Source organism: Canis lupus, chromosome 16, assembly GCF_048164855.1.
Source record: "Canis lupus baileyi chromosome 16, mCanLup2.hap1, whole genome shotgun sequence".
Classification (NCBI taxonomy): domain Eukaryota; kingdom Metazoa; phylum Chordata; class Mammalia; order Carnivora; family Canidae; genus Canis; species Canis lupus.
The window spans coordinates 17,063,682-17,085,519 of record NC_132853.1 but is presented as its reverse complement, the minus strand read 5'-3'; the positions used below and the strand labels follow the sequence as shown (position 1 = coordinate 17,085,519).

Sequence of the window (21,838 nt, the reverse complement as noted above, 5' to 3'; positions counted from 1 at the left end):
TCTCTCTCTCTATGTGACTATCATAAATAAATAAAATTAAAAAAAAAAAAATTTAAAAAAAAAAAAAAAAAAAATAAAAAAAAAAAAAAAAAAAAAAGGAACTGAGGTCTTAAAGTTTGGATTTCACTGGGTTTCCATTATTGTGCTCAGGCCAGAAGTAAGCAGGTGCTGACAAGTGTATCTTTCCTGAAATTTCCAGATTTCAACCTTACAGAGGATCTACCCTTTCATTTCACTATCTGATTAATTTTTTTTATCAATAGACGAAAACCACCATTAATGTGGTTATAGACAACATAGTTAGATTTTTTAGGTAGGAAGTTTCTTTTAATTTCCTGGACTTTTTGAGCTCTAGAAATTCCATTTGTTTTGATAAGAATTTTCCTTTTTATGATAAAGAATTTTCTAATAATTTGCTTCCAGAGAAGTCTGAGAAATAAGCATGATACATCTTAAAGCAAAAGTTACCTGGAGTTGTTAAAATGCCCATAATTTTTTAATGACAGTCCCACAAATGGCTGTATGCCCCTCTCCAAAAAAAAGGTCTCTGTAGGTTTTTTGGAACATGAAATAGAAGGGATATTTTATATAGTGACTGGAGTCTGTGGTTTATTTTATTTTATTTTTTTGTTACTTTTTAAAGTAGAATCCACACCCAGCTTGAACTTACAACCCTGAGATCAAGAGCTGAGATCAAGAATTGGACAGATACTTAACTAACTGAGCCACCCAGGCTCCTCTGGGGTCTGTAGTTTGAATGTGCCCGAAATGGAGTTCTTCATAAGAGTGACTTTCTGTGGGGAAAATGCTATCTGAAGAATGCATCACCATGCACTACCAGGGAAAGGAACTTTCTTATCTCTAAACCATGAGTGATGACTTTTAGTATGACAAGAGTTCATGGAGTGAAAGGTAAAGACAGCCTCAGGTAGAAGAGAAACTCCAAAGACCCCACAGTGAGGAACTGAGGGAGGCTGACTTCTTTTCACTGCAGATCCTCTTTCCCCACCTCTGGGGGCTCCAGAGACTGACATACTTCTGTTTCTACTGATAGTATCAACTGGCTCTGGCCTAGGTTATATTCTTTCCCTGGTGTAATTTCAAAGTTAGTTCCTCCAACTTTTGCCTCCAAAGTAATACAAAGTATAGGTTTCTCAAACAAGAGTGGAATCTCTTTATTCATTTATTTACTTTTTAAATATTTTATTTACTTATTCATGAGAGACACAGAGAGAGAGAGACAGAGAGAGAGACAGAGACACAGGCAGAGGGAGAAGCAGGCTCCATGCAGGAAACCCCATGTGGGACTCCATCCTGGGACTCCAGGATCATGTGCTAAACCGCTGAGCCACCCAGGAATCCCCAAGAGTGGGATCTTTTTTTTTTTTTTTAAGATTTTATTTATTTATTCATGATTGGGCGGGGAGAGAGAGAGAGAGAGAGAGAGAGAGAGAGAGGCAGAGGGAGAAGCAGGCTCCACACAGGGAGCCCAACGTGGGACTCGATTCCAGGTCTCCAGGATCACACCCCGGGCTGAAGGTGGCGCTAAACCGCTGGGCCACCGGGGCTGCCCAAGAGTGGGATCTTTTAAAAGACTATTCTCTAGGGGGGTATGACCTACTTATCAGGAGGTATGACCTGCTCACTCTAGGCACCAGAATCCTGACTCAGGTTGTCATTTGTGTTCATTGTCATTCCCAGTTATCTGTAACAAACACTTATATATTCTTTATCATGTGATTATATAAATACAACAAATGGATTGAGAATGGATGAATGCATACCATAGAATAAGAACTCTCTGTCCTGTTTGCCCCATGTGTGGTTATCCAATGGGATGGTAATGGAATGATTGCTTCCCACATAGTTAAAGGCTGTGAAGTTTCTTTTATGGCAAAGGATTTAGATATTTACAGAAATGGTCTGCTGTGTAAAAGCAGGATACAACACACCATGCTTCCAAACAGAGGTTCTCCAAAGTTTTCCATAGGAATTAAACCATTGGCATGGATTAATGTCTAGATTTTCAAACCATCCTGGTTTGCTCATCTCTGAGGGGTTTCTTAGAACACTGGACTCTCAGTGCTAAAACTAGGGAAGTCCCAGGGAAACTGAGGCAGTTGACCACCCTCATTGAGGAGTTCTCTTTGCTTTGATCTTATCTCCCACCTGATCATTGTGAAGACTCTGGCCACACATCTACCTGCTCACCAGGGGCAAGTGAAAACAATCTAATACCTTCTTGTTTACTATGGGACTGGGTAAAGTAAGGGTCAGTTTCTCAGGAGCATCCTTCAGTTGGCCTGGGCTTCAAGTGGTATGAAGTCTGCACCTGAATCATATAATGGGCTATATGCAAAACTACAAATACTATCCACTAGGATTTAAATATTAACTTCAGATTCTGTGACACTAAGGAATTGGTGCAGGAGTGAATAAGGACCATGCCTCTACCTGAATTCTCTTTTCTGGGACTTAGTCTGTTCTTGCTCCACAGTGCTCTGCTTTGAGATAGTCCCTTTCTTATGCTCAGTTTTCTTTTCTTTTTTTCAAAAAGATTTTATTTATTTATTCATGAGAGACACACAGAGAGAGGCAGAGACACAGGCAGAGGGAGAAGCAGGCTCTGTATAGGGAGCCTAATGCAGAACTCAATCCCAGGACCCCCACATCATGACCTGAGCCAAAAGCAGACGCTCAATCGCTGAGCCACCCAGATGGCCCTGCTGTTGTTTTCTATCAGTCACACAGTCTGAGGACTTCAAACTGACGTGGCTCAAAGTTTAAATTTTAAATGAGAGGCTTCACCAAATTACCCAAAGACTGTGTCTTTCCTTGAATGTATTCTACTAAATCCAGGCTGTGCATTTTCCCCAAAATGGTATGTATCTGAGTGGCTCTCTATTCTGTTATTTGTAATTTGCATTTTGTAATTTTTGCAGTTTTGTTCTGCTCATTTTGTTTTTCATGTGTTTTGAGCTATATGGCAGGGAAGGGAAGAAGAAGGAAGAATGATGGCCTTAGTGGAGGTAGACGTAGGAGCAGCAATATGTTGCAGCAAAAACTGCGTGAGGAAACCTTGGGATGAAATGAAGGAATTTTATTATTTTTTAAAAAATTTTATTTGTTGTCATTATTATTATTATTTGAAATGAGGAAATTTTAAACCGGGAAATGGGATGGTCCATGGTAAATTATCCTCCAAGGTGTGCATCTTCGTAGGTGGTCTTCAGCTGTAGGAAATACACAAATTAAGGAATTTACTGATTGGCAACTCCTTATTGTATCAGTTTGCTAGAATTACCATAACAAAGTACTGTGTGACTTAAACATCAGAAATTTAATTTTCTCATAGTTCTGGAGACTGGAAGTCCAAAACAAGGTATTGGCAGGGTTGGTTTCTTCTGATGACCTCTGTCCTTGACTTATAGATGGTCATCTTTTCCCTGCACCTCCACATGGTCTTTCCTCTGTAAGTCTGCGTCCAAATTTCCCCTTCTTATTAGGATACTAGTCATATTAGCTTATTACTCACCCTAATGACCCCATTTTAATTTAATTACCTCTTTAAAGATCCTATCTCAAGAGTGCCTGGGTGGCTCAGTCGGTTAAGCATCTGCTTTCAGTTCAGGTCATGATATTAGGGTCCTGGGATTGAGCCCCGCATCGCATCATCCATCATCGGGCTGCCTGCTCAGCAGGGAGTCTACTTCTCCCTTTGCCTCTGCTCCTCCCCCCTGTTTGTGTGCTCTCTCTCTCTCGAATAAGTGAATAAAATCTTTAAAAAAATAATAAAAAGGGGATCCCTGGGTGGCGCAGCGGTTTGGCGCCTGCCTTTGGCCCAGGGTGCGATCCTGGGGACCCGGCATCGAATCCCATGTCGGGCTCCCGGTGCATGGAGCCTGCTTCTCTCTCTGCCTGTGTCTCTGCCTCTCTCTCTCTCTCTCTCTCTGTGGGACTGTCATAAATAAATAAAAATTTAAAAAAATAATAATAATAAAAAATAAAGATCCTATCTCAAAATGCAGTCACATTCTAGGGTACTAGGGTTCAGGCCTTCAATGTATGAACTTTGAGGGGGCACAACCTAAACCATAACATTGCCTAAGCTATATCTTTCACTAGCAGGTGAAAAATCATGTGTTTCAGTCTGTCACTTTTATTATTATTGGATATCGAATAAAGCCTTTGTTCTATTCATTTGTTAACCAAATGATTCTGATTTTTTTTTTTTTTAATTTATGATAGTCATACAGAGAGAGAGAGAGAGGGGCAGAGACACAGGCAGAGGGAGAAGCAGGCTCCATGCACCGGGAGCCTGACGTGGGATTCGATCCCGGGTCTCCAGGATCGCACCCTGGGCCAAAGGCAGGCGCCAAACCGCTGCGCCACCCAGGGATCCCCTGATTCTGATTTTTTAAAATCAAAAGAGTTAAAAAAAAATAGGAATCTAAAGAGTGAAAATATATTTCTGCTTTGTTGAGTATATAATTAGCATTAGTTGTTTTTATTTTTTATTTTTTTAAAAGAACTTATTTATTCATGAGAGAGAGAGGCAGAGACACAGACAAAGGGAGAGGCAGGCTCCATGCCGGGAGCCCCATACAGGACTCAATCCAGGGACTCCAGGATCATGCCCTGAGCCAAAGGCAGATGCTCAACTGCTGAGCCACCCAGGTGTCCCAGCACTAATTGTTTGTAAAAGTTCCCTGAGACTGGAAATCTAATTTTCTTCCCAAATGCTAAATGAACATACTATTTCTTCAATGATAGATAGCCAATATAATTTGTGTATTTCAGTATTCTACAGTCCTTGTTTGCAGGCTTTCCTGAAAATCTTGTTTACTACCAGGACTTCCAAATACAGTTTGGAGGTTTAATGCCTAAACTAGTTAATATTCAAATACAGTTTTCTTTCTATTGTTTTATATCACCTACTTCATCAACTCTTTAGTATGTCTACAATTAAATAAGTGTAAATCCCAATGGCCCAGAGCTGTAGAACTTAATAGTAAATACCAGCCTTACTGTCTCACCAGTAAGTGTGACATTTACTACATTCTCAACACTTTGGTTTTCAAGTCAGAAAGGAACAGCCCAGAATTCATCACAATGGGACCCAGCACATGGAGATAACTTGATTAAGTACAATTCAAATGTTTATCAGTTCACAGAGCTATTAAATGGAAGGATATTAGTGGATCATTCTATTCTTAATTAATCTAAGCAATCATTTCAAATTGGTGGATATTGATTGATTTCATAGGATAGGATTGTAGTTATTTGGCAACTGATAGTCTTTATGTCATATAGCCCACACTCATTCAGAAAACCCATAGGCTATAAATCCAGAATGTTGAAGTGTCTCTTGGAGAAATAGTTAAACTAGTCCTTGGCTTAATAGGATTATACAACAAGAAAACTCAAATAGCCTTGAGGTCAAGTCCCAAAACCTAAGTTAATATATTAAGGGATTTTAGGATTCTGGAATAATTAGGAACAGTTGCCCCACGTCATCTATTTCAATGGTTCTCAAACTTTAATGAACATAAGAATAACCCAGAGGGCTTATTGGCTCCAGAATGAACTTTTTATTTCAAGTTACCATTTGTAAAGATTGGTAGAAAAATACCCAAGTCTATCTGTCCCCTTAGCTGGGGCCCCCTTGGATTTCCATACATGGTTTATACCACCACATGCCCCCACTGGCTAATGACACAAGAGTTCTGAGTATTGGGATAAAAAGAAAGAATAACACCGGAAAACTGTTGGGGCCTGTTTTTTTAAGAGGAGAAAAGAAAGTTGATTTCTCTTCCCCAAGAACCCTGGGGGTAGCCAGTCTGGTCATGTGACATCTACTCATATTATTTCTTTTTTTTTTTTTTTTAAGATTTTATTTATTTATTCATGAGAGACAGACAGAGAAAGAGAGAGACAGAGACAGAGAGAGAGAGGCAGAGGTAGAAGCAGGCTCCATGCAGGGAGCCCGACCCGGGACTCAATCCTGGGACTCCAGAATCATGCCCTGGGCCAAAGGCAGGCGCCAAACCGCTGAACCACCCAGGGGTCCTCTACTCATATTATTTCTGTTCTGACTCTCCATACTTGTGATTGAAAGAAGCCCAGTTAAGAGTTGGAAATGTATTTTGCTTCCAGAAGGAACGCAGATTCTAGGTCCCACTCCAGAGTTTCTGATTCAGTAGGTCTAGAGTAGGGCCCCTAAATTTACATTTCTTTTTTTTTAAATATTTTGTTTATTTATTCATGAGGGACACACACAGAGAGACAGAGGCATAGGCAGAGGGAGAAGCAGGCTCCCTCTGGGGAGCCTGATGCAGGACTCGATCCCAGGACCCTGGGATCATGACCTGAACCAAAGGCAGATACTTAGCCACTGAACCACCCATGTGCTCTTTAAAAAAAAAAAAAAAAAAAAAAAAAAGGTTTTTCTTTATATACATTTTGCTTTAATAGCCACCAAAAAAAACTGTGTTCTTTCTTTTTTCTTAAGTTTTTATTTTGGCAGGACTCAGCCAGCGGTTGAGTGTCTGCCTTCGGCTCAGAGCATGATCCCAGGATTCGGGATCAAGTCCCACATCGGGCTCCTTGCATGGAGCTTGCTTCTCCCTCTGCCTGTGTCTCTGCCTCTCTCTCTCTCTGTCTCTCGTGAATAAATAAATTTTAAAAATCTTTTAAAAAATTATTTTAAGGCACCTGGGTGGCTCAATCGGTTAAGCATCTGACTCTTGATTTCAGCTCAGGTCATGATCTCACAGTCGTGATATTGAGCCCCAAGTCAGGCTCCATGCTGGGTGTGGAGCCTGTTTGAGATTTTCTTTCTCTCCTGTTCCCTCTGCCCCTCTCCCACCCTATATCTCTAAGAAAGTTTTTATTTCATTTCCAGTTAGTTAACTTACAATGTTATATTAGTTTCAGGTATACAATATAGTAATTCAACACTTCCATACATCATTCTGTGCTCATCACTACAGGTGTGTTCTTTAATTCCCATTCCCATTCCCCTACCCACCTCCCCTCTGGTAACCATCAGTTTGTTCTCTATAATTAAGAGTCTGTTTCTTGATTTGCTTCTCTCTCGGTCTTACTTTTGTCCCTTTGCTTGTTTGTTTTGTTTCCCAAATTCCACATATGATTGAAATTATGTGGTATTTGTCTTTCTCTAACCTATTTCACTTAGGATTATACTCTCTATCTCCATCTATATCATTGTAAATGGCAATATTTCACTCTTTTTATGGCTGAATAATATTCCATTTTATTTTTATATATATATATGCCATATATTCCATCTTCTTTATTTTTTTTATTCCATCTTCTTTATCTATTCATCAATTGATGGACACTTGGGTTGCTACCATATCTTGGCTATTATAAGTAATGCTGCTATAAAAGGAACACTCATGCACTGTTAGTAGAAATGCAAACTGGTGCAGCCAGTTTGGAGGTTCCTCAAAAGGTTAAAAATAGAACTACCTTATCCAGCAATTGCACTATTGGGTATTTGCCTAAAGTATACAGGAATACTAATTCAAAGGGATGCATGCACCTGTATGTTTATACAAAATTTACATTTCTAACAAGCTCTCAAGTGATGCTCTCAGAGCTTCCAAAAGGCCTCGGGGGATATGGTCAAGGGACCACTTTCTGAGAATCACTGATTTCATTAGGTTTTTCCTTCTAAATAGGTATGTCAGCCAAGAGGACTTTCATTTTATAGAGAAAACTTTCTTGGTTAATTTCTTACCTAGCTCAAATGAAAGCAAGAGCAATGGCTACAAAGAACTTATTACATGAAATATCTATATTCTGTACATACACAGGATCCTCTTCCTGACCCAGTGAGATAGCTGCTGTGATACATGTTTCACAAATGAATAAACTAGAAAGTTCAGTGGCTTAGCCAAGATTTCTCAGCCATATGGGAACTGGGATTTGAACTCAGGTTTCAAAATGTGAGGTTTTTTGGTCTTCACCTTCCAGAAATGTTTAGAATCTAATGCCTTCTCACCACCTGCGCTCTGTGGTAAGCCATCATCATCTCACAAACTGCCTTATTTCATTAGCCTCCTGACTGATGCCCTTGCATTCACCCTTGCCTTTTAAAATGAAAGGTAGGGTCTCCTGGCTGGCTCACCGAGAAGAGCATGTGACTCTTGATCTCAGGGTGAGTTTGAGCCCCACTTTGGGTATAGAAATCACTAAAGAAAATAAGATTTTAAAAAAGGGGGATAGAAACATAGATAAAGGCAGTCTTCTGCTCAAAATCCTCTCATGGCTTCCTATCTTACTTAAAGTAAAAACCAAAGTTGTTAACATGGCCGCAGGGCTCAACATGATCTGTCTGGTGACTCCTTTTTCTTCACCTCTCTCTCCACTCTTCCCTCATTATGCCTCTACCATATTAGCTGCCTTGCTTTTTCTAGAAAACTCCAGGCATGTTCTCACTTCAGGGCCTTAGCACTTTTCCAGGACAGCGCTTCTTCCATATTTCCATGTGGTTTACTCCCTCCTCTCCTTCTTGGCTTAAATGTTACCTTCTCAATGAGGCCTTCCCTCAGGTTGCAATCTCTGAAAGTAGGTGCTGATGCAGATGTTGGTGTGCAGATTATTAATTAGGGATCAATAGCTATAAAGGGGGAGAAGTGAAACAGAATTAGGCAGAAGTTGGCTGCAATACAGGCCTGATAAAGCCTCATCCAACCCAGAAGAGAGCAATACTGAAGCAAGTATTATTGCCCATTAGTGTATCCTTCATCAGGTTGAATGTCCAGGCCTCTATATTTCTCTCTTATTTAATTACTGAACTCAGGCTGCCCTATGAAAGGCATCACCAAGGCATGCTGGCTTTCACCAGTGGAAGCAGACCCTGAAGGAGGTGAAAGCTAAAGACTGTCTGCTGACCATCCTCTTACTATAATGGGGAATCTGTGCAATGTATCTCCAAATCTACTACACCATCCTATTTAAAATTGCAATACTTCCTATAGTCCCTGTCACCTTTCCCAGATTTCTTCTCTTTTTTTAATTTAAGTAAAATTGGGTTATAATGTCCTATTAGTTTCAGAGACATATCATAGTGATTTGATATTATTATACATTATGAAATGGTACCCATGATTAAGTCTTATTATCATTTGTCACCATACAAAGTCATTACAATATTATTGACCATATTCCCTATGCTGTACATTATATCCCCATGACTTATTTGGTTTGTATCTGGAAGTTTGTCTCTCTTATTCCTCTTCAACTATTTTACCTACCTCCTAACCCCTCCCCACTCTGGTAGTCAACAATTTGTTTGCTGTATCTTGATGTCTTTCTATTTTGTTTGTTCATTTGTTTTGCTTTTTAGATTCTATATGTAAGTGAAATCGTAAGTATTTGTCTTTTACTGTCTGATTTATTTCACTTAGCATTGTACCATCTAGGTCCATCCATGTTGTTGCAAATGGCAAGATCTCCTTTTTTATGGCTAAGTAACATTCCATTGCATACATATACCACACTTTCTTTGTCCATTCATCTACTGATGGACACTTAGGTTGCTTCTATGTTTTGGCTATTGTAAATAAAATGCTAATGAACATATATATCTCTTCAAATTGGTGTTTTCATTTTCTCTAGATAAATACTCAGAAGTAGAATTGCTGGATCAGATGGTAGTTCTGTTTTTAATTTTTTGAGGAATGTCCACACTGTTTTCCATAATGTCTGTACCAATTTACATTTCCACCAACAGAACACAAGTGTTCCCTTTTCTCCACATCCTTACCAACACTTGTTGTTTTTTTTTTCTTTTTGATAATAGTTTGACTGGGGTGAAGTGATATCTTATTGTGGTTTTAATGTGCATTTGTCTGATGATTAGTGATGTTGAGTATATTTTCATGTGTGTGTTGGCCGTGCCATCAGTATGCCTTTGTTACCCTTGCCTCAAGAGAATGGTCCAAAAAATACTATTAAGACAAATGTCAATGAGTTTACTGCCTGTGTCTTCTTCCAGAAGTTTTTGGTTTCAGGTCTTACACTCAAGTCTTTAATCCATTTTGAATTTGCTTTGTGTATATGGTATAAGATAGTGGTTCAGTTTCATTCTTTTGCATGTAACTGGTTTTCCAATACCATTTATTGAAGAGACTGTCTTTTCCCTATTTTATGTTCTTGCCTCCTTTGTCATAAATTAATTGACCATATATGCATAGGTTTATTTCTGGGCTCTCTATTCATTGATCTATGTGTCTGTGTTTATGCCAGTACCATGCTATTTTGCTAACTATAGTCTTACAGTATAGCGTGAAATCAAGGAGTGTGATATCTCCAGATTTGTTCTACTTTTTTGAGGTTGCTTTGGTTATTTGAATCTTTTGTTGTTTTATACAAAATTTGGGATTCTTTGTTCTAGTTCTGTGAAAAATGCTATTGGTATTCTGATGAGGGAAAATACAAGTTCTTAACCATTACACTATTCTGCATCCCAAAGTAACACATAAAAACTTAACTGTACTCATTGATCCATCAAAAATAATAACAATTAGAAGGTTTCAGTCACCAAGAAAGCTAAATATTTAGAAGAGCTCTCTTACTCTGCTTTAAAATTTCCTTTTGGGGCAGCCCAGGTGGCTCAGAGGTTTAGCGCCGCCTTCAGCCCAGGACTTGATCCTGGAGACCCGAGGCCGAGTCCCACGTCAGGCTCCCTGCATGGAGCCTGCTTCTCCCTCTGCCTGTGTCTCAGCCTCTCTCTCTCTCATGAATAAATAAATAAAATCTTAAAAAAAATAAAATAAAATTTCCTTTTGATCTCTAAGCCAGTTGAATAATAGTTTATGATTCATTAGCATGGATTCAAGCCTAATGTATCTCTTACATAATACATTCTAAATTTGTCTAGATGATACTAATGAGGAAATGAGATATATACTATATCCTGCATTTCAAAAATCATGTCAATAAAATATTCCAACAAAATGTTCATTTTAAACAAACTACATTAGTATCCTTTAATTGCAAGAAATAGAAGACAACCTGAGTTAATGCAGCTGAAAATGAAATGTATGAAGTCCAAGGACAAGAATATGGTCTGACTTCCGGAAGAGATTAGAACAGGGATTTGGAAAACACCAAGACTATTCTCTCTGCTTTCTGTTTCATCTGTCTCTAGGTACTGACTGTTCCTGCATTCTCAGTTCACCTGGAAGAATCTGGTCACCCAACAACTCTTAAGTTTACATTTATAGGTCCAGCCCCGTGCTCGCTTAGGCAGCACATATACTAAAATAGGTCCAGCCCCTCTCAGAGGACAGTTGATCATTTCCCAGTTCTATTTCCCAATTCCTGGTGGAAAGAACCCGAATGGCTTTGTTTAGGTTAAGGATCATCCCCTGGTCCAATCATTTATGGCTAGTCAATCTAAACTGGACTACCAGTACAAATTTGGCTACCACTGTGCTTGATTGGGATAGAGATGGAAATCACTGACTTATGAGTTGGGCTAACATTTCAAGAGGAGTTCATTCAGAAAGTCTTCCAGTGCTAGATCTACATATATAACACAAGATATTATAGTCAGGTATAGATCAAGAATGTAATGTCCCTGACCTATTAAAGGAGCAAAAATCCAGAAGGCAATATACACTGGTGGTGAGGCTGAGGAGAAATAACCTCTCATTCATTAGTGGTAGAAGCACAAAAGGGCACAAGCCTGATGTCAAACCTATCAAAAATACAGTTGCATTTACTTTCTAAGTTAGCAATTCCACTTCTGGGAATCTATCCAACAGAGGTGAGGAGAAATGTCCCACAAGCATATATGTCTTCTGACTCTACACTTTCAAAATAATAAAAAGATAGACAAAGGATAACTTTTTATAATGTCAGAAGACAGAAAATCCACCTACAATCCCCATTACCTTATACTCCAATAATTAAATGTAGCCAGTCCTGGAAAACACATGATCTTATATGCCATATATCAAGAAAAAGACTACATTCAATTTTTTAGAACTATTAATTTGCAGGCAACATTTTATAACTGCTGCTATTTCATACTGTGAAGTAAAAAGTCTGCCCTATATAATGCTGATGTGATCTAGAGGGGAATTGCTCCAAAAATAGTCTCACTGGTGTGTAGTTTTGGGGACTGTATTGATCACCATTCTGTGCAGCACAGATGTGGAATAGTACTAACATTAAAATGCTTTATCTATGTGACAAGAGAAGGATACGGAAAAAAATTGTAGCCAATACTTTCATGTACAATGACTGAAGTCTTGGGAAAATCCAAATAAAGAGCCCGTTTTTAAAGTAATCATTTATCCTTCTTTTCTCTGCAGTATGTCTCTTCATATGTTGCAGACTTTAAAAATGAAATGTTCGAGAAACTCCTTAAGCACTTTTGTCATTGTGCAGATGAATTCCGGGAGGTTATAAAAACAGACATGCGGAGGCAGATATTTGCTGAACTCTTCCTGCATTGTGACCATGGGAAGGTAGGATAAGACTCTTATTTTTTTTTTAAGATTTTATTTATTTATTCGTAAGAGACACAAAGAGAGAGAGAGGCAGAGACACATTCAGAGGGAGGAGAAGCAGGCTCCATGCAGGGAGCCGGATGCAGGACTCTATGCTGGGAATCCAGAATCAGGCCCTAAACCAAAGGCAGATGCTCACCTGCTGAGCCACCCAGGCATCCCAGTAGGATAAGACTCTTAAAGCAGTGCTTCTCAAACTATTTTTTTTTTGAAGAACCTGTTTGTTAGGTTTTTTCCAAATGAACGGCGGAGAAATAAAAAACGGCAGAGCCAGGCAGTAGGTTCGAGAGTGCTTTAATGGGGCGTGCTCCAGGGCGAAGGCCAGGTTCCGTGACTCGGAGAGGTGGCCGGAGTCAGGGAAGTCGCACTGTGGTTGGGGAGTGTGGGGTTTTTTAAGCCTTATTGGTTCCAGGTCTGAATCTGGGTGGATCCCTTGCCAAATTAGGCAAGGGAACACCATGTCCCTAGGTGATTGGCTGGGGATGGGGATAGTAGACGATGGAGGGTGATCCCTGGCTGGAAAGTCCTGGATGGAAAGTTTCGGTTTCCTGTCTAGGCTTCGATTTACTGGAGATGATGTGGTGGTCCTGGCTGCTTTGGCGGGAAGATCAGCCATTTTGACCCAATTTGAGATGTCCGCCATTTTGGGTGCCCCTGTCTCTCAGCCAGCCCAACACTGTTGGTGTTGATGGTGATGCTTTTAATTGCTAATCCACTGTGGACTGACACTCAATGAAAAATGCACATACAAAATACAATCCACATTTTAAGAAAGATTTATTTATCTGAGAGAGAGACAGAGAAAGCACAAGCAGGGGGAGGGGCAAAAAGAGAGGAAGAGGGATAAGCAGACTTCCCTGGGACTGGGGACCCTGACTTGGGGCTCAATGCCAGAACCCTGAGATCATGTCCTGAGTAGAAGTCAGATGCTCAATTGACTGAGCCACCTAGGCAATCTACATGTTTTATTATCAGATTCAAATCTGATTTATTATCAGTTACTTTCTCAAATTGTTATAAAACTTTCTGGATACTATTCTCAGTTTCTGTATCTTTCTTGTCACAGACTAGTACCAGCCTGTAGAACACATCTTGCATGGCACTGCATTTCACAATGTACAACTTGTCTCTAAATCTCTTTCCCATTCTTAATAATGAGTTGCTTAAGATTGTTTTTGCTTACTCTCTTTGCTAGTGGCTTCTTATAGAAAAGAATTGTTGGGAATAGGAAGCTTACCACATTTTATTATGCTGCCTCTTAAAACATGAAAAGTTGGGCAGCCCGGGTGGCTCAGCGGTTTAGCGCCGCCTTTGTTGGCCCAGGGCCTGATCCTGGAGACCCAGGATTGAGTCCCACGTCGGGCTCTCTGCATGGGGCCTGCTTCTCCCTCTGCCTGTGTCTCTGCCTCTCTGTGTCTCTCATGAATAAATAAATAAAATATTAAAAAATAAAAAAAAATAAAAAAAAAACATGAAAAGTTGATATCTACAAGTATTTCTAAGAATGGTGTTTGGAAGGATACAAGTATGTCATGATACCAAATGGATTTGCAAAAATAGATACAAACTTTATTGGAATACATTTATTTATGAACTTTATATTAGTTTGTATCCTTATGTTCCATAATAGATTTAAGGAAGCTTACAAGATTAGATAAAATGCAACAAAGGAACAGATTAAAAGTAGGATGAAAAAAAAAAAAAAGAAAGGATACTAAATGAAGCTGGGAACAAAGCCCAAATTGCATACTCTAACAACCTAAATATTTATTATAGGTCATCTACAAGTTTGAATCTAAGCTTCCTAGCAGTGAATGTGAGTAGGGAAACATAACTATGCTCTATTGGCAATGTTTGCAAGATAAATATAAACTGGGTTAAGAAGTACAAATATTGGGGCACCTGAGTGGCTCAGTTGGTTAAGTGTCTGCCTTCAGCTCAGGTCATGATCCTAGGGTCCTGGGATCAATCCCCAGGTCCGGCTTTCTGGCTCAGAAGAAGTCTGCTTCTCCTGCTTCCTCTCCCTCTGCCCCTCTCCCCCTACTCATGTTCTCTCTTTCTGTGTATCTGCCTGTTTCTCTCTCTCTCTCTCTCTCTCTCTCTCTCTGTGTCATAAATAAATAAATAAATAAATAAATAAATAAATAAATCTTTTAAAAAATAAATAAAAAATATAGATTTTATTTACTTATTCATGAGAGACCCAGAGACAGAGAGAGAGGCAAGGACACAGACAGAGGGAGAAGCAGGCTTCATGCAGGGAACCCGACGTGGGACTGGATCCTGGGTCTCCAGGATCATGCCCTGGGTGGAAGGCGGCGCCATACTGCCAAGCCACCAAGGCTGCCCAATAAAATATTTTAAAAAATAAATAAATAAAAAATAAAAAAACATTAAAAAGTACAAAAATTGAACTACTCTTGCAGCCCAGGAATAAATCCCATTTGAGTGGTGAATAATTCTTTAAAGGTACTGTTGGGGGATCCCTGGGTGGTGCAGCGGTTTGGCACCTGCCTTTGGCCCAGGGCACAATCCTGCAGACCCGGGATCGAATCCCACGTTGGGCTCCCGGTGCATGGAGCCTGCTTCTCCCTCTGCCTGTGTCTCTGCCTCTCTCTCTCTCTCTCTGTGTGACTATCATAAATAAATAAAAATTTTTAAAAAAAGGTACTGTTGGATTTATTCAATTTGCTAGTATTTAATTGAAAATTTTTGCATCCATGCTCATCAGAGATATTGTCCTGTAGTTCTCTTTTTTAGGTGGAGTCTTTATCTGGTTTTGGTTTCAGGGTAATGCTGGGCTCAGAATGAAATTGGAAATTTTCCTTCCATTTCGTTTTTTTTTAAGTTGCATAATGTTAAATCTAAAGCAATTACTAGGAAAAAAGAGATAGAGCTAATAAATCAATGTGGAGATAAATGGAATATTAAAATGTAATAGAAAGAAGGCAGGAAAAGAAGCAAAATCAAAGAACAAATGGAACAAATAGCAAATTTGTATATTTAAAGCCAACCATAATGCTAATTATGTTAAATGTATATGGTCTAAATAATCCAGTCAAAAGGCAGAGATTGTTGAGTTGAATAAAAAATGCAAGAACCAGGCGAGAGCTTGGGACAGTGGTGGAGTAGGAGGACCATGAGCTCATCCCATCCTATGTTTGCAACTAGGTATCATCCACATCCAAGTCAATAAACCAGAGATGCTCTGAAGACTGGCAGAGCAAACTCCACAATTAAATATAGAGAAGAAGCTACATCTGAAAGGTTAGGAAGGTCAGAAAGGTGGAGTGAGGCTCCTGGGAGGTGGGAGGGAGCTGCACACAGGGAGAAGGAGAGAAATGGGCCCTCACACCAGAGGGGGTGTGAGCAGAGGGAGCTCACACAGGGAAGATTAATCCCCATAATATTTGACTTTAAAAACCAGAGGGACTGAATTCTGTGATTTTGTAAAACTAGTGGGTCTTGGAGCCTGGAGCTTTAAAAGTCAACTGTCTCAGCACCTGGCAAGGGTGAGTGATAGCTGGGCTGTGACCCTTAAAGAGACAGCAGCCTGCTTGAAGAGCCAACATAAAAATGGCAGTTTACACAATACCAGGGCAAACAGGAGATAGATCTATCTATTCATACTGATTCTGGAACATGTTGGGAAACTTCTTTGAAAATGAGGAAGTTGGCAGGCACTATTTTCCTCCTCTGCCTCCCCAGCATAAACACAGAGCCATGTGGAAGGCAGTGCTGCACAGATGCTTGTAGCCTAAGACCAGGGCTCAGGGCAAATTTTGTTAAAGCTGTGCATGCCCTGCCCAGCCACTGGGTACACAGCTGCCACCAAGTGCCCCCAGCCACTATCACCCACTGAGTTCAGCCGTTGTCACAAGCCACACCCAGCCTCACATCCCCAGCTGCCCCATCATGCAGCCCCAAGCCACTGTAACACTTTGGGGGATCTGGCACAGGACTAGTGGCCTAGTGGAAATTTTGCTAACATAACTGCCCTGCTCTCAATTTCCCTGACAGGCACACCCCCTCAGAGTTGATCTGCATGGGTCCCACTAACAACACAGAGAGCAAGCACAGCCCACAACAGACAAAGTGTCAGTGCAGATGACTGCACTGAAAGGAAAAATGACTCAGACACAACAGCAGGGCATAAGCAACACACATAGGATACTGTCCTGAAATGCCAGGTTATGGTAAACAGGGGATACTATGCTGCAAGGCTCTCTAGGACCACCTCTTCATAAAGTCACTACTTTCAAAAGCAGAAGACATAACTGGCTTCCTTAAAATACAGAAACAGACACAGAGGGGAGACAAAATGAGAAGACAGAGAAATTTATCCCAAATAAATACAGGACAGGACTACAGCCAGAGATGAAACAGATGTAATAACATACCTGATGGAGAAATTAAAGCAATGATCATAATGATACTCACTAGATTTGAGAAAAGAGTAGAAGAGTGAATGAGACCCTTAACACAGAGATAAGAAATAACGGCAGATAAAGGGCTCAATAAATTAAATAAGAAACATGCTTAATGGAATGAATTGCAGGATGGGAAAAGCAGAGGAATGAATTAGTGACCTGGAAGACAGAGAGTAATGGAAAGTAATCAAGTTGGACAGAAGAGAAAAAAAAATTACACAAAATGATAATAGACTTAGGGAACTCATAACACAAAACATTCGTATTATGAGTCCCAGAAGATGAAGAGAGAGAAAAAGGGACAGAAAATTTATTTGAAGAAATGATACCTGAAAATTTCCCTCATCTGGGAAAGGAAACAGATATCCAGATCCATGAGGCACAGAGAACTCCCTTCAAAATCAACAAAAGCAGACCCATACCAAGACATACTGTAATTAAATTTGCAAAATATAGTGATAAAGAAAAAAATCTTAAAAGTAGCAAGACAAAAGCAGTAACTTACAAGGGAAAACCCATAAGGCTAACAGGAGATTTTTCAACAGATATTTTACAAGCCAGAAGGGAGTGGCATGATTATTCAAAGTGCTAAGTGGGCAGGCAGCTGGGGTGGCTCAGCAGTTTAGTGTTGCCTTCGTTGCAGGGCCTGATCCTGGAGACCTGGGATCAAGCCCCTTTTCAGGCTCCCTGCATGGAGCCTGCTTCTCCCCGCTCTGCCTCTCTCTCTCTCTCTCTCTCTCTCTCATGAATAAATAAATAAAATCTTTTTTTTTAAAGTGCTAAATGGGAAAAATCTACAGCCAAGAATACTCTATCCAGGGGTGCCTGAGTGACTCAGTTGGTTAAGCATCTGCCTTCAGCTCAGGTCATGATCCTAGGGTCCTGGGATGTAGCCCCACATTGGGCTCCCTGCTCAACAAGGAACCTGCTTCTCCCTCTCCCTCTCCCCTTTGCCCCCACTCATGCTTTCTCTCTCTCTCAAATAAACAAAATCATTAAAAAAAACACAAACACTGTAATAAGAGACAAAGAAGGACACTGTATAATAATAAAGGGGACAACCCAACAAGAAGATATAACAATTGTAAATATTTATGTACCTAACATAGGAGCACCCAAATACACAAAACAGTTAATAACAAACATAAAGGAACTAACTGATAATAATATAATAATAATAGGGATTTTATAACCCCACTTACATCAATAGGTAGATCATTTAAACAGAAAGTCAACAAGGAAACAATGACTTTGAATCACACCCTAGAACAGATGGATTTTACAGATATATTCAGAACATTCCATCCTAAAACAGCAAAATACACATTCTTTTCAAGTGTACATGGAACATTCTCCAGAATAGATCATGTATTAGCCCACAAAACTAGCCTCAACATTTCAAGAAGATCGAAGTCATACTATGCATCTTTTCTGACCATAGTGCTATGAAACTAAAAGTCAACCACAAGAAAAAATCTGGAAAGACTACAAATATATGGAGGTTAAATAACATGTTACTAAACAATTAATGGGTCAGCCAGGAAATAAAAGAAGAAACAAAAAATTGCATGGAAACAAATGAAAATGAAAACACAATAGTCCAAAACCTTGGGGATGCAGTAAAAAATATTCTAAGAGGGAAGTTTATAGCAATACAAGCCTATCTCAAGAAGCAAGAAAAATCTCAAACAACCTAACCTTTCATGTAAAGGAGCTAGGAGGAGAATAAACAAAACCTAAAACTAGAAGGAAGGAAATAATAAAGATTACAGCAGAAATAACTGATATAAAAACTAAAAAAAAAAAAAAAAAAAAAAACACACACTCCATAAAACCAGGCACTAGTTCTTGGAAAAAAATCAATAAAATTTATAAACTTTTCAATTTTACTTGAAACATTCACCAAAATGATCATTGATACACCACGAAAGTTGTCCCAATAAATTTAGAATTGAAAGAATTGAAATCATATAGTATATGTTCTTTGACTAGAGCAGAATCAAATTAGAAATCAGTAACAGGAAGATAGTTGAGAAATACCCAAATATTTAGGAATTAAATAATGCTTCAAAATAACCAATGGACAAAAAATAAATTACAAGAGAAATTAGGAAATATTTTCAACTCAGTGATAATTAAACACAATATGCTAACATTAGAGCTGTAGAGCTAAAGTGTGCTTAGAGAGAAATTTATAGAGTACTTTCATAAGAAAATAAGAGAGGTCAAAAAAAAAAAAGAAAATAAGAGAGGTCCAAGTATCAGTGATCTAAGCTTCCATCTCAAAAAGCTAGAAAAGAAAAGCAAAACTAAATAAATGAAAAGTAGAAAGAAAGAGATGATAAAGTAATGGGCAGAAATAATGAAATAGAAAACAAAGAATAGTGAAAATAAATCAAAACAAAAGCTGGTTCTTTGAAAATATTAATATAATTGATAAATCTCTAGGTAGACTGATCAAAGAAAAAAGAGAAGATATAAATAACTGATATCAGGAAAGAAAAAGGGGACACCAGCGTAGAGCCTGAAAACATTAAAAGAACAATGAGGGAACATTATGAACAACTTTTGCCAGTAAGTTTGCAGCTTAGATTAAATGGATAAGTTCACCAAAAGACATAAATTACCAAGTCTGACTCAAGAGGAAATGGAAAACCTGCATGCTCTTGCATTATAAAGAAATTAATTAATGCCATTAAAAACCTTTCCACGAAACTCTAGGTCCATATGGCTTCACTGATGAATTCTATCAAATGTTCCAGGAAGAACTAATTCCAAACCTGTGCAGTCTTTCGAAAATAGAAGAGAGAACACATCCTACTCATTTTATATGACCAGGATTAATTTTATATCAAAACCAGATAAAATGATTCCAAGACAGAAAACTATAGACTAATATCCCCCATGAGCAAGATATAAAAATCTTTGATTTAATTATAGCAAATTAGTTCAGCAACATATTAAAAAGGAAATATATCAGGATCAAGTGGAATTTAACCCAGAGATGCAAAGTTGGTTTAAAACTCAAAATTCGATCAAGTCAATTCACCACATTAAGAAACAAACAAACAAACAAACAAAAAAAGATGTATGATTATCTGGCAAAATTCAACACCTATTCAAAATTTTAAAAACAGGGATCCCTGGGTGGCGCAGCGGTTTGGCGCCTGCCTTTGGCCCAGGGCGCGATCCTGGAGACTCGGGATCAAATCCCACATCGGGCTCCCGGTGCATGGAGCCTGCTTCTCCCTCTGCCTGTGTCTCTGCCTCTCTCTCTCTCTCTCTGTGACTATCATGAATAAATAAATTTAAAAAGAAAAAAATTTAAAAAACAGAAACAAAAAAATTTCAGCAAATAGAAATAGAATTTCTACAACCTCATAAAGAGCATCTCTGAGAAACCTGCAGTTAGGGCAGTAGGGGTGGCTCAGCGGTTTAGTCCCACCTTTGGTGCAGAGCCTGATCCTGGGGTCCCGGGATTGAGTCCTGCATCAGGCTCCCTGCATGTGTCTCTGCCTCTCTCTCTCTCTCTCTCTCTGTCTCTCATGAATAAATAAATAAAATCTTAAGAAAAAAAGAAAGAAAAAAAAAGAAAAACCTGCAGTTATACTTCATGGTGAATTTTTAATGATTTCCTCCTTATGTCTGGGACTAGGCAAAGATGTCCACTTTTATTTAACATTGTGCTAGAAGTAGTAGCCAGTGAAATAAGGCATAAAAAGAAAAAGAAAACTTTGTTTATTCGGGAATTTCATGATCTTCTATGTATAAAATCCTAAGGAATATTTTTTTAAAGATTTTATTTATTTGTTTGCTTATTTATTTATTTATGAGAGAGACAGACAGAGAGAGTGCATGAGCAGGGTTAGGGGTAGAGGAAGAGGGAGAAGCAGACTCCCCACCTAGTATGGAGCCCCATCTGCAGCCTGATCCCAGGATCTTGAGCTCGTGACCTATGTCAAAGGCAGATGCTTAGCCAACTGAGCCACCCAGGCACCCCAATACTAAGGAATCTTTAAAAATAAAAATTGAGGGCATCCCGGGTGGCTCAGCAGTTTAGTGCCGCCTTCAGCCCGAGGCATGATCCTGGAGACCCGGGATTGAGTCCCATGTCGGGCTCCCTGCGTGGAGCCTGCTTCTCCCTGTACCTGTGTCTCTGCCTCTCTCTTTGTGTCTCTCATGAATAAATAAATAAAATCTTAATAAATAAATACATAAATAAAAATAAAAATTGAATTCACTAGAACATATATATGATTTAGTAAGGCTTCAAGACATACAGTCAATACACAAAGATCAATTGTATTTCTATATATTAGCAATGAACAATTGGAAGATGAAATTTTAAAATGCCATTGGCATTAACATTACACACATGAAATACTTAGAGATACATTGAACAAAGTACATGCAATATCTAAAGACTAAAAACTAAAAAACACTACTGAGGGAAATAGAAAAAAAAAACTAAACAGAGAGAGCATTTCTCAATTCTCTCAAAGGCCATATTCATGAATCAAAAGACTAAATATTGTTAGTTCCCAAAACAACCTATACATTTAATACAATTCCAACCCAAATCTCACTTGGAATCTAAGTGACGCTTATTTATTAAAATTGACAGAACTAATTTTAAAATTTATATGGAACTTCAAAGGATGCAGGATAGCCAAAATAATTTTGAAAAAGAACAAAATTGGAATATTTACACTACCTGATTTAAGGATTTGATATACATCTACAGAAAACAAGACAGCACAGTATTGGTATAAAGATAGACAAAAAGATTAATGGAACCAAATAGAGTCAGACATAAAACCACATGGGCACAGGCAATTGTTTTCAACAAAGAGTGGT

At 38.9% G+C, this 21,838-nt stretch overlaps 1 protein-coding gene and 1 long non-coding RNA gene across 9 annotated transcripts in view; one reads left to right on the top strand and one right to left on the bottom strand.

Annotated features, from left to right (window-relative positions):
• The window catches only part of EFCAB5 (EF-hand calcium binding domain 5), a 177,895-nt gene that overhangs the window by 86,996 nt on the left and 69,061 nt on the right, over positions 1–21,838 (top strand). For all 8 annotated transcript variants that reach the window (XM_072779181.1, XM_072779183.1, XM_072779188.1 and 5 more), the window contains one exon: positions 12,354–12,509. In XM_072779181.1, coding sequence (XP_072635282.1) covers positions 12,354–12,509 — 156 coding nt within the window. The remainder of the gene's footprint in view (positions 1–12,353; positions 12,510–21,838) is intronic.
• LOC140606186 (uncharacterized) lies at positions 3,108–18,277 on the bottom strand. The gene is made up of 3 exons (XR_012008574.1): positions 18,184–18,277; positions 8,556–8,647; positions 3,108–3,233 (listed from the first exon to the last, which is right to left on the bottom strand). It is a non-coding gene; the product is annotated as an uncharacterized lncRNA (long non-coding RNA).